This window comes from Copadichromis virginalis, linkage group LG18, assembly GCF_057382275.1.
Source record: "Copadichromis virginalis isolate Kocher_CV1m ecotype Utaka linkage group LG18, C_Virginalis_male_GT1.1, whole genome shotgun sequence".
Classification (NCBI taxonomy): Eukaryota; Metazoa; Chordata; class Actinopteri; order Cichliformes; family Cichlidae; genus Copadichromis; species Copadichromis virginalis.
This window is the reverse complement of record NC_140635.1, coordinates 28,853,482-28,867,587: the sequence shown is the minus strand read 5'-3', so window position 1 is coordinate 28,867,587 and position 14,106 is coordinate 28,853,482. Positions and strand designations below refer to the sequence as shown.

General features: G+C 46.8%; 2 protein-coding genes across 3 annotated transcripts; both read left to right on the top strand.

Annotated features, from left to right (window-relative positions):
- The first annotated feature begins 864 nt into the window (after positions 1 to 864).
- Positions 865 to 5,044, top strand: LOC146688195 (protocadherin-8-like). The gene is made up of 3 exons (XM_085439633.1): positions 865 to 3,760; positions 3,873 to 4,098; positions 4,205 to 5,044. The coding sequence occupies exons 1-3, from the start codon at positions 1,313 to 1,315 to the stop codon at positions 4,555 to 4,557; spliced, it is 3,027 nt and encodes a 1,008-aa protein (XP_085295759.1). The 5' UTR covers positions 865 to 1,312; the 3' UTR covers positions 4,558 to 5,044.
- Positions 5,045 to 6,282: 1,238 nt separating this feature from the next.
- On the top strand, positions 6,283 to 14,019 carry LOC146688194 (leukocyte cell-derived chemotaxin 1-like). Of its 2 annotated transcripts, none has more exons than XM_085438882.1 (7): positions 6,283 to 6,466; positions 6,956 to 7,096; positions 8,166 to 8,306; positions 8,896 to 9,009; positions 11,830 to 11,980; positions 12,471 to 12,586; positions 13,250 to 14,019. In XM_085438882.1, the coding sequence occupies exons 1-7, from the start codon at positions 6,395 to 6,397 to the stop codon at positions 13,469 to 13,471; spliced, it is 957 nt and encodes a 318-aa protein (XP_085295008.1). In that variant the 5' UTR covers positions 6,283 to 6,394; the 3' UTR covers positions 13,472 to 14,019. The 2 variants fall into 2 exon arrangements, with proteins under 2 accessions (XP_085295008.1, XP_085295007.1); XM_085438881.1 differs by having other exon boundaries at positions 12,447 to 12,586.
- The last annotated feature ends 87 nt before the right edge of the window (positions 14,020 to 14,106 follow it).

Here is a 14,106-nt window from a genome sequence, read left to right as displayed (position 1 = left end):
ACGATCACTAATGCCGGGTGATTTTTACCCGATATAATATAACCAATGAAAAGTAATCAAATATATCAAAATATGACAACACATGACAAATTAGAGTGGTCGTCTTTTACTTTCAACTGTGCCATGTCTAACAAAATGAAAAATAAAACTCCTAAAACAAAATAATGACTCTGGAAAGCTGGTCTTTGGTCCACCCATTCCTGGGACATTTGAGACTTCCCTGGTGATGGCACAGGCTCCTCGACACGCAAACAGCTGCAGGAGAGAGAAATGATGTAAATGTATTTTCTCGGGTGTAAATCACCCAGCGATAGTGTTCTTGGGTTAATGAGAATTTTTTTTAAAAAAAAGAGCCCAAAAAAGGAAAAAAAACCGAGTCTCTTACTTCCAGTTAAGCCACATTTCTTTTTGAGTCATTCGGCACGCTGAGCTGTGTCAGCATAATGAGTCTATCAAAAGTAAACTACGTGAAATCCTCTCTATCCATCTGAGCCCCTCAGTGCCAACACAGAACAAACGGTGTCATGTTTCCTGCATGTGTTAAGTTATTGTACTGTATCAGAGATGGAGAGGTCACTGGGGCAGTTCCCCCTCCCCACCACCACCACCAGTGGCTGCTTCCACACTGACACAGGACACGCGTGCCTGATGATCCGAGCAAACAGCGTTTGAACATAAATCTGTTCATACTGAAATAAGGCTTGTAGAGGTAAAGCATCCCGAGCAGACACTCCTATTCAAATGCTTTGTCCTCTAGCTCAGGGACACTGCGCATCTCCGTGGCCCCCCTCCCCGCGTGTCGGTGCGCAGACTCATTTAACAGCCCCAGGAATATAAACAAGCAAAGGAAACTATAGCAGTATTAAATCAAGCCCCGCGTTTAGCCCACATATTGGGAGCCAAGTTTCTCCGCACAGTCCAGGAATCTCTAAACAGGGTATAGAGGTCTTTCTGAAGTCCCCCCTCTCTTTTCCCCCTCTATCTCAAAGCCCGGATTGGTCACAGTGAGGCTCATTTGCATGCCTCGCCGTATAAACCCTCCTGCAGACACTGCAGCCCTCTTGCGCTGAGAGAGCAGCACACCTCCAGTCGAGAGAGAGAGCGGAGCGCATCCAGAGTGCGCATTGAAAGACATATGGAATATTTATTGTGGGCTTTATCTGAACAAAAAACAACCCCGGAGAGTTGATTAGAGGGCGGGAAGAACTCTTGTTTTTGTTTTTTTCTCAGGTGCGTTTGGTTTAAACTTTGAATTGGACTGAGTGAGGACGCTCTGCTGAATTTCAGAATATTTAGGAGAGAAGGTGCGAAGATGGGAGAAACAGGGTGGAACGGGCTGTTGGTGCTAGTGTGCGCCTCTCTGATAAGCCTGGCTGCTGTCACGCACGGAAAGACGGTGAAATATCAGACATTTGAGGAAGACGCACCGGGGACGGTGATTGGAAACTTAGCCAAGGACACTTCCTCCTCTGCCTCTTCTTCCAGGAACAGTTTCAGGATGATGAAACAGTTCAACTCGTCTTTCATCCGTCTGAGAGAGAGCGACGGGCAGCTGACCATCGGAGAGAGGATAGACAGAGAACGGATCTGCAAACACACCCTGCACTGCCTCATCGCTTTCGACGTGGTCAGCTTCTCCAAAGAGCAGTTCAAGCTCATTCACGTTGAGGTGGAGGTCAAGGACATCAACGACAACTCTCCCGAGTTTCCCCGGAAAGAGTCGAGTCTGGAGATCTCCGAGAACACAGCGGTGGGCACCCGGATCCCCCTGGACTTTGCCGTGGATGAGGATGTTGGGACAAATTACATCCAAAGCTACCAGATCTCTGTTAACAGCCACTTTTCGATCGACGTGCTCAGCAGGGCCGACGGGGTTAAATATGCGGAGCTGGTGCTCATGAAGGAGCTGGACCGGGAGACGCAAGCTTCTTACGCGCTGGAGCTGGTCGCCATGGACGGCGGCAACCCGTCCCGCAGCGGAACGACGCGCATAAACATCAAGGTGAAAGACTACAACGACAACAGCCCGGTGTTCGACAGGAGCAGCTTCTCCGTGGACCTGCCCGAGGACGCGCCTGTGGGCACCCTCTTGCTGGACTTGAACGCCGAGGACCCGGACGAAGGGCTGAATGGTGAGGTGGTGTACGGGTTCGGTCACCAGGTGCCCCCGGAAATACGACAACTCTTCAGAGTGGACAGAAAAAGCGGGCGGCTCACTCTGGAGAGCCCGGTTGACTTTGAAAGTAAGACCACGTACGAGTTTGACGTCCAGGCCACTGACCTGGGTCCGAACCCGAGCCCGGCCATCTGTAAAATTGTCGTGCAGGTGCAGGACGTTAACGACAACGCGCCGGAGATCTCAATCACCCCGATGACGTCCATCACGGCGGGAATAGCGTACATAACTGAGGCGGCAGCCAGAGAGAGTTTCGTGGCTCTGGTCAGCACCTCGGACAGAGACTCGGGCGCTAACGGGCAGGTGCACTGCACGCTGTACGGACACGATCACTTCCGACTGCAGCAGGCGTACGAGGACAGCTTCATGATTGTGAGCACCAGCCCACTGGACCGTGAGAAAATCCCCGAGTATAACCTCACAGTGGTGGCGGAGGATTTGGGCTCCCCTCCCTTCAGGACCATCACTCAGTACACCATCAGACTGACGGATGAGAACGACAACGCGCCGGTGTTCAGCAAGCCTGTGTACGAAGTGTCGGTCGTGGAGAACAACGCGCCCGGCGCGTACATCACCACAGTAGTGGCGCGGGACGTCGACATGGGGTCAAACGGGAAGGTCACTTATAAACTGGCGGACACTTATTTCATGGGCTCCCCCATTTCCACCTTTGTGTCTCTAGACCCTGCCAGCGGTTCGCTTTACGCGCTCCGGAGCTTCAACTATGAAGTTATGAAGCAGCTGGAGCTCCGAATCACGGCCAGCGACGCCGGCTCCCCGCCGCTGTCCGGCAGCGCGAGCGTGTACGTTAGGATAGTGGACCAGAACGATAACGCGCCGTATATCACTCAGCCGGCGCTCAACAACGGCTCCGCTGAAGTCCTCCTGCCCCGGGACTCACCGAGCGGCTACGTCATTACCCGCGTGGAGGCTCGGGACGCAGACGAGGGCGTGAACGCGGAGCTGTCCTACGGACTGGCCACCGGCGAGCCCTCTGTGTTCTCCGTTAACAAAGCCACAGGGGAGATCTACCTGAACCAGGTGCTGAGCCAAAACGTGGACGAAACCCTGAGCGTGACCGTCACGGTGAGTGACAACGGGAGGCCCGCACTCACCTCCACAGCCACGCTCCACTTCCTCATCATCGCGGGCTCCCCGCCGAGCGACAGAACCGTGTACCAGCCAGGCGGCGGGGAGGAGGTGCACGCGCAGTGGGACCTGTCGGTGGTGATTATCGTTGTCCTCGCGGGGAGCTGCACTCTCCTGCTGCTCGCCATCATCCTCATCGCCACCACCTGCAACCGGCGTAAGCGGGACAAGAGCGGAGATGACAGCGACTCGTACGGGGAGAAGGGCGCTCTGGAGCGGGGTAGGAGCCACGTGGTGGACAACCCGCTCCTGCCTCTCCACGGAGCCGGGGGAGAGGCGGGTTTTGACGGACAGTCGTACAGTGGCCAGCCAGGGGCGTTCACCTCGGCTCACCCTGGGGGCAGCGACATGTGCTCGGCCTCGGAGGACGGCAGTGAAGTGCCCTGCGTGTATGACTCAGACAACAACAGCAAGCTCCGGGGGAATAAACACGAGGTGAGATGCACCTTTGGGACAAGCGTGCTGGGGGAGGGTGGGGAGGAGGAGGTTGCACACAACAAGCAGGCACTAACCTCTGTTTTTCTATCCCCCCCCCCGTCTCCTGCAGGGCTACTCTACTCTACCCGGGTATGGGAATGGCAAAGAGGCGGTGAGGCCCATCACCATCTGGAAGGGCAACTCTTACACCACCATCTCTGCCAGGGACCCAGCCTTCAGTGGCAAAGACAGTGGCAAAGGGGACAGTGACTTCAATGACAGTGACAGTGATGTGAGTGGAGACACTGGCCTGAAGAAAGAAGGGGCAGCAGTTCCTCCCATGGGTGGCCAAAATGGTAAGAGCAACAAAATTAACTCAAGCTCAAATTATCAGCAAATGAGATGTGAGCTAGGTGGTGTGCACCTAATCTAACCCCACCTTCTTACCCTCCTCTCTTCCAGCTCTGTGGGCTTGCACCAATGAGTGTAAAGTCCTGGGTCACTCAGATCGCTGCTGGAGCCCCTCAGCAGTGAGAGCCAACGCAGCCCCATCTCCGGCCCCGACCCTCTCTTCCTTTAGCAGTCTCTCCAAAACGGCCTCTCTGCCCCGGGATCCTCACCGCAGGGACAACTACTACCAGGCCCACATCCCCAAAACTGTGGGTCTGCAGAGCGTGTACGAGAAGGTGCTGCATAGGGAGTACGACTATGTTCTGGTCACTCCACCCAGACCTGTGAGGGTGCAAGAGATCAGCGATATAAGCATCCCCGTTTACACCCCGACCCCAACACACTGTCCCAACAATGATGACTAAAATAGACACACACAGCCCTAAGCTCACTTGCAAGGAACTGTATAGTGTGTTCAGACTTTTAATTTATGATTAACTGACAATGAGAACAATGTAACTATTTGCTGTGGAGAGTGCGCACACGTTGATGTCCCAAAATTTCATTTGTTTTAATGTAAAAGCCACCTTTGAAGTCCATCCAATCACTTTGTGACAACTTGCTGGACTGGATGTGTATAATATGCAAAATTTGTACATTGAGAGATTTTTATTTTTATAATGAAAGTATAATGAAGCAAAAGATGTGTACATATGAATTGTAATTATCAATCTTTATGCATGCTTGCTATTTAAAACGAAATGCCCCCAATATCTGGTTTCATGGAGGGCTGGTGACCAATAATGTATCAAGTTGACAACCACATAAGGAAACGGACTTGAATGCAATAATTAAATAACTGTAAAGTCTTTTTTTATCATCACAATACGCTGAAAGGAAATAAACTTTAAATTGTTCTGAAAAGTGTGAGTTGATTGGTAATGAGGGCAAGCAGGATCATTGTTTTTTGGTGGGGGGAAGCGTTGGGTTTTGTTTTTTTGCAGGAGCATCAGTCTTGTAAAAACCAACAGGTGTCGCTGTTATTGCGGTAGTGAGCCTCTGTCCTTGCAGCCCGCTGAAGAAGGTCAGTTAAGTTTTTCCCCCCTCTGTGAATACGATTTTCGCTGGTGAGATGCCAGAACAGAAGCCAAGGTTTTTTTTTTTTCTTTTTGAGCAAATCACTCTCATGCATATCGAGCAAAGACCTCCATCGTTAGTCTGTGCACTCTTTCAGGCACTTAATAACTACATTTATTTTCACGGGACCTGCATGCTGATAGCACACATGAATTAAAGATATGTTCAGGTTTCCTTTATATAAATCATTAAAACCTGGAGAGCGCGCTTATGTGTGAGGCTCATACTGACAAGGGCTACGCGTAAAAGCGCGTCTGCTGTTTGTCTTCTGAGCTTCCATACATCAGAGGAGCCTAAGAATAAGTTTGACGGTGCACACAGGAATCCAAGAGCACCTGTGCTTTTTCCTTTCTTTTCTTTTTTTGTCAAAGTACATGAAGTCCTTGTGGGGGAAAGCTTTCCTGTTATCCTGTCACGATGTTTTTTGTCGATCTGCCAAATGAGCACCGTGCGCCCCTTACGTAATCCCATCATTATCATTCATGGATTCGGGGCTTTTTTTTTTTTCTTTTTCCTTTTTTTTCTTTTTTAATAACAGCAACCACAGCCCTGGACGCAGACAGGGGAAAATGCGGTGGGAATCTGTCCAACAAGCTGCTGCCTTTGCACAGTGCCATGTAAATACACCGTCTCCAGGGTGGGAAAGAAAAAAAAATCCATGCGACATTCCGCCAGAGTCACCTTTGACCCCGAAACAGTCTGTAGAGCTTTGAAAAGCAGCGAGAGGGAGGAGGGTACGGTGATACGGGGAGACAACCCTATGCTTCCCTCGTCCTGCCGAATAGATTTCACGGTCTGAGGTTGTCACAAAGTCATATCAAACTCATGCAAATTGCATGAGCAGCCTATACGAACTTCAAAGAGGGGGGGGGGGGGGGGGGATCATTAATTTTTTATTTTTTTTGACAGAAGGTATAAAACAACTGGCTCATAAGAGGTTACTGCATGTGATGGTCATCAGCTGGAAGTTTTAGTTTTATCTGTAAAGTCAGGAAACCTTCAGCACGACAGCAACAGAAAAGAGTGCCTGCGTGACTGAGGAGTGTCTATCCTCCCCCTCCCCTGAGAGAGAGAGGAGAGAGAGAGAGAGTGGACTGGGGTCTCCTCAGGTGTTTGGCTTCAGTCATGGCTGAGAACTCAGAGAAAGTACCGATTGCCTTGGCGGGACCAGAGGACCTACATCAGTTCATGCCTCCGGTGAGTTGTACAGTCCAGTCCGCCACTCTGCTCCATGATGCAGGCTGTCTTACGTGTGTTTGTGTGTGTACGGGTTCTTACTATGTTGGTGGGGACCAAAATCTGAAATCTATTATACTGGTGGGGACCAACAGCTGTGGTGGGGACGAAAATCCAGGTTTACATGGGGTTGAAGGCATTTTTCACACTCAAAATGTGGTTTAAGTGTCAGGGTTACGATTAGGTTATGTTTAGGTTTAGGGTTAGGGTTAGGCATTCATTTTTAATGGTTAGGATTAGGGCAAGCAGCTAGGGAAAGCATTATGTCAATGGGATGTCCCCACAAACATAGCAAACCAGACATGTGTGTGTGTGTTCAAGACCAAAAGCTGGATAGATAACTTTGAATCCCATAACTGCTGCATAGCCGTAACGCTGTGTTATCAAGAGTTAGCTGTGCTGTTGTACCATGCTCTCATTTTTAGAGGGTTGCTTGTTTTTTCACCTTAGGCGTACTCCGCCTTGGCGGTCAAACCCGCTGCCACCGGCCGCCTACTGAAGGCCGGGGTCGCGGTGCTCATAACCGGAGCCCTCCTGCTTCTGCTGGGAGCCGTCGGAGCCTTCTACTTCTGGAACAACAATGAAAGCCATGTAAGAGTGATACTTCACTGCTGTTATTTATATATATATATATATATATATATATATATATATATATATATATATATATATATATATATATATTATCATATCAACTTTTAAACTGTATGAAAATATGATCTTAAACTACCTAAAAGTTATTTTTCAAATGTAGTTAACATGCAAGTGAATATATGGAGCATTCCAGCTCAGAATCTACTTTTTTTTATTTGCATATTCCAAGATCTATTTAGGTATTCATCAGAAATTTATATATTACTAGGGACTGGGTGCAGCACAGGCTCCAAAGACCATTCCCTCTTTTATCCATGCACAGCCACAAAACACCCATTTAGTCCCTGCTACCAAAGAAAAAAAACAGCTCCCACACTCTATAAAACTAACATCCCTTAACTGAAGACATTGTTGAAACAAGCTGTTTGAAATTAGGAACAAGTGAAACGTAGTCATCACTGGTAGTTTTTTCTCCTTCTCCTTCTTCTTTTTAAACTTGTTTAAATTTAAAAAAGTCTCTGCAGACTAAAGCACTTCTTCAAGATGGGTTATTTTTGCAGTGTAGGCAAACAGTAAAAATGTAAATGAAACACTCCCATTTCATGGTACAGTCTGAGGCAGAGCTTGGTGAATGGAGGCGTTGTGTGCCTGTGTGTGTGTGGGTGGTGTATATAGAGGACCCTTGGCTGGGTTGGAATGAGGGGTGGGGTTGTGGGAGAGTTTTCAGGGTCCAGCTGATGCTCCGGGGGCAAGAGGTGTAAGAAATGAGAGGCCAAATTTTGCTTTCTGAGTGTGTTTTTCTCCCAGTAAGAAGTTAGAAAATGTTATTAACGCATGATGGAGAGGCTCTGTAGGCGGGTAATTACATTACTGGGGAGCTGTGAGGGTACTATTCTTCTGATGAGCATTTGAGAAGGAAAAAAATGAGGTGGTATGTGCGAGGAGAAGTCACAGGGTAAGATTAGAGATGGAGGGAGAGTGAAAGAGCGAATGCCTGGGGTGGGGTGAGTCTCAGGACTTTCATACCTTACATGCCAGTCAGAAAAGCTTGTGTGTGTGTGTGTAGGTCTACAATGTCCACTACAGCATGAGCATCAATGGCAAAGTGGAAGAAGGTTCAATGGAGATCGACACTGCCAATAACATGGAGAGATTCAGCACCGGCAGCGGAGCAGACGAGGCCGTGGAGGTCCATGACTTCGAGATTGTGAGTTCAGGTCAACGTAACCAGATGAATATATATATATATATATATATATATATATATATATATATATATATATATATATATATTAATGTGTATCAGGAGGCTGTTTAAAGCATCAGAGGAAAAGTCGATCAGACTGGTCGAAGCCATCAGCTCATTATCACGGAGCAGAAATTAAGAACAAGCAGGCGAGTTATCCCCTCAGGGGCAATCAGTGTCGAGATGCACTGTCCCTCCAATTTTCATTACGTTCAGACTGGTGGTTTTTGACCTTTAATTAAAGTGCCCCAACCAGGCCAATCAGACTAGTGAAGCAGCAGTTTTAGCCTTTTATGTATTAAAATTTTGACCTTTTTAATCACAGTGTCCCCTGTGATTGTATTTTCTCAATCTGAGAGAGTGCTCACATTTATGACTGCCCTAAATTCAATCAAAACCTGACAGATTTTATTTGTGATATGTTTGTGATGGAAACCTTCAGACTGTCAAGGGGGGAAATAGGTTAATGTCCCCAGAAGTTAAGTGAGGTGTAGTGTACATCTTTTAATTTGTGTCCCCCATTCCCTGGTTTTTCAAATTCTTTATCCAGGGAATCACAGGGATCCGGTTTTCAGCAGGAGAGAAGTGTTACATCAAGACACAGGTGAAAGCTCATCTACCAGACGTGGAGGCTCTGAACAAGGAATCGATGACGTTTGAGCTGGTGGGTTGATTTTATGCTGTATGTTTTGTTACCAACAGCACTTTTTTTCTCAGTACAGGCCTACATTTAACTGAAACGCTCAAGAATTTGTGTTTAGTTATGCCTCCATATTTTCCAGATGTCAGCGGTCACTTTGGACTTGCTTCTTTGGGCTTTTTTTTTTTTTTTCAAATAATAATTTAGAGTGAATTATTTTTCCTTTACAAACAAAAACTCCTCTCTTTTCCTTCATTCAAATAGTGAGGCAGTGTCGTGTGCTGGTCCATCACATTGGTCCATGCTACTGTATTGCAACTCCAGTTTTCCCATGAAATTATGGCCACACCTTTATGACCTTCAGTAATCTCCAAGTTTTTCTTTGGAGTACCAGCTGTTGCAAATTTTAAATCATGCCATGAGATGGGTGAGGTTTCAAGTTCTCAAAGAGTGGTCTTGACCCATATTTAAAGGGTGTTCGATATAATCTGAAATATCATAAAATTAGCCCGAATCATTGACAAAAAACCAACCAAACAAAAACTGCATATATAAACAACAACACAACATATTGTGTTGCTCTCACTTCATCCTTGAGCCATCACAGTTGTGACATATCATGCTAGTTTGTGATAAAACAATATGTCTAGTTTAATCACAGATACATCATGCTGTGGTGTGTAGCTTAGCCAGTTAGCAGGCAAGCTAGTGGACAGGTATGGAGAAATATTTGAATCAGCTGTTACAGTCAACTGAGCAAAAAGCCAAAGCAGTGAAAGCTAGTGTAAACATTACAAGGGCTTTCTTTGCTCCTTGTAAATTTGAGAGCTCCTCTGTTATATGAGCAACCACAAAATACAGCAGCAATCCTGAGGTCTCCCACAGGGTCAGCAGTTATAGCTTTTTTGCTCACTTCTCCAAAAAACACCGTCACTGAGTCTGAATTTCAGTGTAACCAACATTTGTGTAAAAATGTTGTTAAATTAATAGCATTGCTTAGTTATAGGAAAGTAATTAGCATACAAAACAGTACACTAATTAGTAAATGATAGATGGGGAAAATGTTAAGCTAACGCTACTAATATTAAAGTTGCAAAACTTTACTGTGTCAAGCGTTTTAGCATTTAACTTAAAGTAGCACTGCTCGAGCAGACTTACAGTCAGCACACTGTTTTATCAGACAGGAGCAAACAAATTTGCCCCTTTGGTTCTTGAAATGATCTGCATTATTTTTACTTACTTAAAACATGACAGCTAAAATAAGAAACATTTTACGGGATAATATGCTAAAGCAATATTTCGAATTACTCAAAGCACTTTTTACTACAAGCAACATTTCCCTTTTCACACATACTCATACAACACTTTATTCTCAAGCGCTTTAACTGCCTTCTCACTCAGCCTGCTTTGAATCAGTTCAACTCAGGCAAAGCAAAGATTATTACTGATGTCACCAGTTACACTATAAAAAGCTCTCATAAAGTATCTCTGTTTAGCACGCTGTGTTCATTTGATCTGATGCTAAAATCGTGAAGCGCTCTCCAAGCCACATATGCGACTTTTGTGTGTGGCTTCCCATCATATAACTTGGACTCTATTAAGATTTAGAAATAAACCCAGCAGGTCTTCACTCAATATGAGGATTGTAATCACCAGTGCCACAGCTTGTGATTGTTCAATTGAGGCTGTCTGATAATTAAAATCATTTAGTTCTGCATAAGCCTCACATCCACATAAATCCACATCAACCAAATCGCTCTCGTGAGCACGCGGCTCATACACGCTCGCCTGTGCACGTGCACACTGGCGTGCACAAACACAATTAATTATCACGCAGGGCTGCTCTTATTGCCTCTATCTGCCTCATAAACGATCATTTATTTCACGTTTGCGCTTTTGTGCGCGTTTGCGTTATTGCCTCTCTTTGCCTCATAAATGATTATTTGGACGTTGTGTATGTGTGTGTGTGTGCGTGTTTGTGTGCATGCATTTGGAGACATGGAGATGTTGTTATAATGGTTGCCGTGGGCTGGTCATTTGCTATAATTTAGAGTGATGGCAAGTATGGGTTAGATAAGCACACACACACACACACACACACACACACACACACACACACACACACACACACACACACACATCTCCTTCCAGAGAGAGAGAGAGTGGGTCAGATAAACTCTTATCAGTCAGTCGAACAGTGAAGAAGGACCCCCGCTTTTATTTGTCCCTCCAGCAAATCATTTGAGCTGAGAGAGAAAACACACACACACACACACACACACACACACACACACACAGAGCAGCGCTTCTAAAAGGTTGGAGGATAACAGTCCATAAACATGTCTGTGGCTTGTGTAGCGCAGCCCTCAGGAACAAACGCCTCTGGGCAAATTCATCCCCACAGAGCCGCCTCCACCCCACCCTCACCCGTGCCTCACCTGGCAGGCTGTGGATACAGAGTATGTATGTTTATTCAGTGTCTCCTCTGCAAACCTCATTAGTTGATCTGCAGAAACCTGCAAATTTAGGACATCCAGTCTCTTCTCTTCAGAAGCTGATGAGTTCTGACACTGTGTGTACAACGAGACGGCAGCGCAAAAGGGAAATGTGTACACTAAAGCCTCAAGGGCTCCCTTTTTACTACTCTGTTTTATGTTCACATAAAAGCACTAACAGCGCAGCATTAATTCAGATTAGACTTGGGCAGGATGCAGAGAGTGTGGACTGTTTAAAGCATAACAAGATACAAGAAGTGTGATGTTACACCTTTGGCAGCCGTGTGTGTGTGTTTTGAAAGATTTTTACTTGCATATCAGTCTCATCTGCTTTTCCCACCCACAAAAGGAGGATGAAGTGATCCCGGCCAAGTTCGACGATGATTTGATCTGGGTAGCAGCTGAAACACCCCTCTCGGACTCTGGTTTCCTCAGCAACAAGATCAAGGACTTGTGCGGCGACCTGCCAATCTTCTGGCTCCGTCCCACCTTCTCGAGTAGTAAGCAAACAGATTTTTCAGTAGTATGGATTTTTTTTTTTTTAAAAAGACAAGAAAACAGTCATTTTTTCTTGTTTTTACAAAAAACAAAGAGAATATGGGTCAAACAGTCTCAAGCATTCTCATTTAACATCGCAGCTGTTTAAGCTACAGAGAGAGAGAGAGAGAAAAACAGGCTATAAAGAAAGAAAGGCAGAAATCCTTTTGAAGTTTCTGAGCTGCTGAGTGTAGAATTCTTAGGGCGCTGAGAGGTCAAAAGTTCTCAAAACACAATTTTCCTTCTGCTTCAGCTGCGGACTTCAAAATGCTGCCTGAGAAAACGGCTGTGTGCCACATTAGTGCCATTCTGCTCCTAGATTTGGTCTGCTGTTGATATTGCTAGGGATGATGCAATGATCGGGGACCATTCTTAATTTCGTTGTTCTCATGACAATGACAATAAAGTTTCTGATTCTGATTCTGTCAGCTACTGAGAGTGTGATGTGTGCAGGCGGCCAGAGGAAGAGGAGGGCTGCCCCCCGTCAGCGCCGCCAGGCAGCCGGAGCCGCAGGTCAGGAGGTGGAGGAGGACGTGGAAGCGGAGTTCAACCCTGAGAACCCCTATCAGGTGAGTCACACACACAAACGTGACTCACACGGTTCCTCTTTTTCTTCTTCTCTTGTGTTTACGTTGGGCCGCGGCGTCGCAGCTGTCCGATCAGATCTGAGGCCTACCTGAGACGGCTTTTCCCAGCGAGGGATTCTCACAGCTGCGCGAGCGGCAGCAGATGCCGGGGTCACGGTGGAGGGGCCCGGATTGTCACTGCAAATCTGAGTGTATGCGTGGGCGTGTAGTCTGTGCGTGCGGTTTTCTGTGTGTGGCTGTCCAAAGCATTCCTTTCAGCATTGAGGCTGTATGAATAATTCCACAACATCCCACCACCACCTCCTCTTCAGCAGCCCCTTTGCCCCTGCTAAGCACACACAGAGTCCCATGTATACACACATGCATCCTCACCCCTTCACTACAGGCCCCACTTTCTTTTTTCTCTAATCCTCCACCCAAACCCCACCAAACCCACTCCTGACAACCACAGAACGGGGTAAACAGCAAGCGCTGTTTCTGAAAAAAGAAAATATTTGACAACAAAAACCCACATCTGACAACATCCCCTCCTCCCCCATCACAGCCTGTCGGAAATCCATTTTTAATTGGTTTAAAACAAGCTTTTGCCGCCCTGCCGAAGAACGCCTCACTCTGACCGCTCTCCTCTCTTCTCCCTCCTCTCAGAGAGGCCTCGAGGGCGAGCAGGACATGAACATCGACCCCAGGCTGGACCACGAGGGCGTGTGCTGCAGAGAGTGCCGCCGCGGCTACACCCACTGTCAGAGGATCTGCGAGCCTCTCCAAGGCTTCCACCCATGGCCCTACCACTACAGGGGCTGCAGGGTGGCCTGCCGAGTTATCATGCCCTGCAACTGGTGGGTGGCACGCATCCTGGGTCTGGTGTGAGCCTCCCCCCCCCCCACGTGAGAGATGGTAGAGTGCAGGAGGGATGGGGGAGGAGAGATAGGAGAAGGATAAAGTTTAGAAAAGGAAGATGGTGGCTTCTCATCCTCAGCAGGTTGCTGTGACCACACATTATCAATGCATGGTAAAGAATCTAGGGCAGTCATGACCTCACACACACACACTCTTGATTTCCATCAAGATCACACAGCTTATGATGTGCAGCTCTACACCACATAAAAAGGAAGCATGTAAAACTACCCGCATTTAGGAAAAGCAAGGTGAGCTTGTATTTTTAGCGCTGATAAGCAGCCTTTTTCATTCATTTTTTGCTTTCTGTAAATAAATGTGCCTTCAGCCAATAATAGCAGTCTTAACTTGCATCTTAAACGCATGTTTTCCAACCCTTTATCTCTCTTTCGCCTTCATGAGAAGCTCTCATTAAAACAATGTACTGCACGTATCGTCTCAGAAACTTTCATCTCCATGTAAAGCATTGAAGAAGTGATCTCGAAGTGCAATATCACTGAATAAACTTTTTTTTTTTTTTTTAAGTAAACATTAAAGGCGTCCTTCTCTTTTCCTTCTCTAATTGACCAAATGACTTTGTAGCCCGTTTGTAAATACACGGCGTTCAC

Bases quoted from the DNA above. Each gene is read 5' to 3' on its own strand.
- LOC146688195 (XM_085439633.1), top strand. From the start codon at position 1,313: ATGGGAGAAACAGGGTGGAACGGGCTGTTGGTGCTAGTGTGCGCCTCT. The intron at 3,761-3,872 runs GTGAGATGCACC...CGTCTCCTGCAG, and splicing joins TCCGGGGGAATAAACACGAG to GGCTACTCTACTCTACCCGG. The intron at 4,099-4,204 runs GTAAGAGCAACA...CCTCTCTTCCAG, and splicing joins TCCCATGGGTGGCCAAAATG to CTCTGTGGGCTTGCACCAAT.
- LOC146688194 (XM_085438881.1), top strand. From the start codon at position 6,395: ATGGCTGAGAACTCAGAGAAAGTACCGATTGCCTTGGCGGGACCAGAG. The intron at 6,467-6,955 runs GTGAGTTGTACA...TTTTCACCTTAG, and splicing joins TACATCAGTTCATGCCTCCG to GCGTACTCCGCCTTGGCGGT. The intron at 7,097-8,165 runs GTAAGAGTGATA...GTGTGTGTGTAG, and splicing joins GGAACAACAATGAAAGCCAT to GTCTACAATGTCCACTACAG.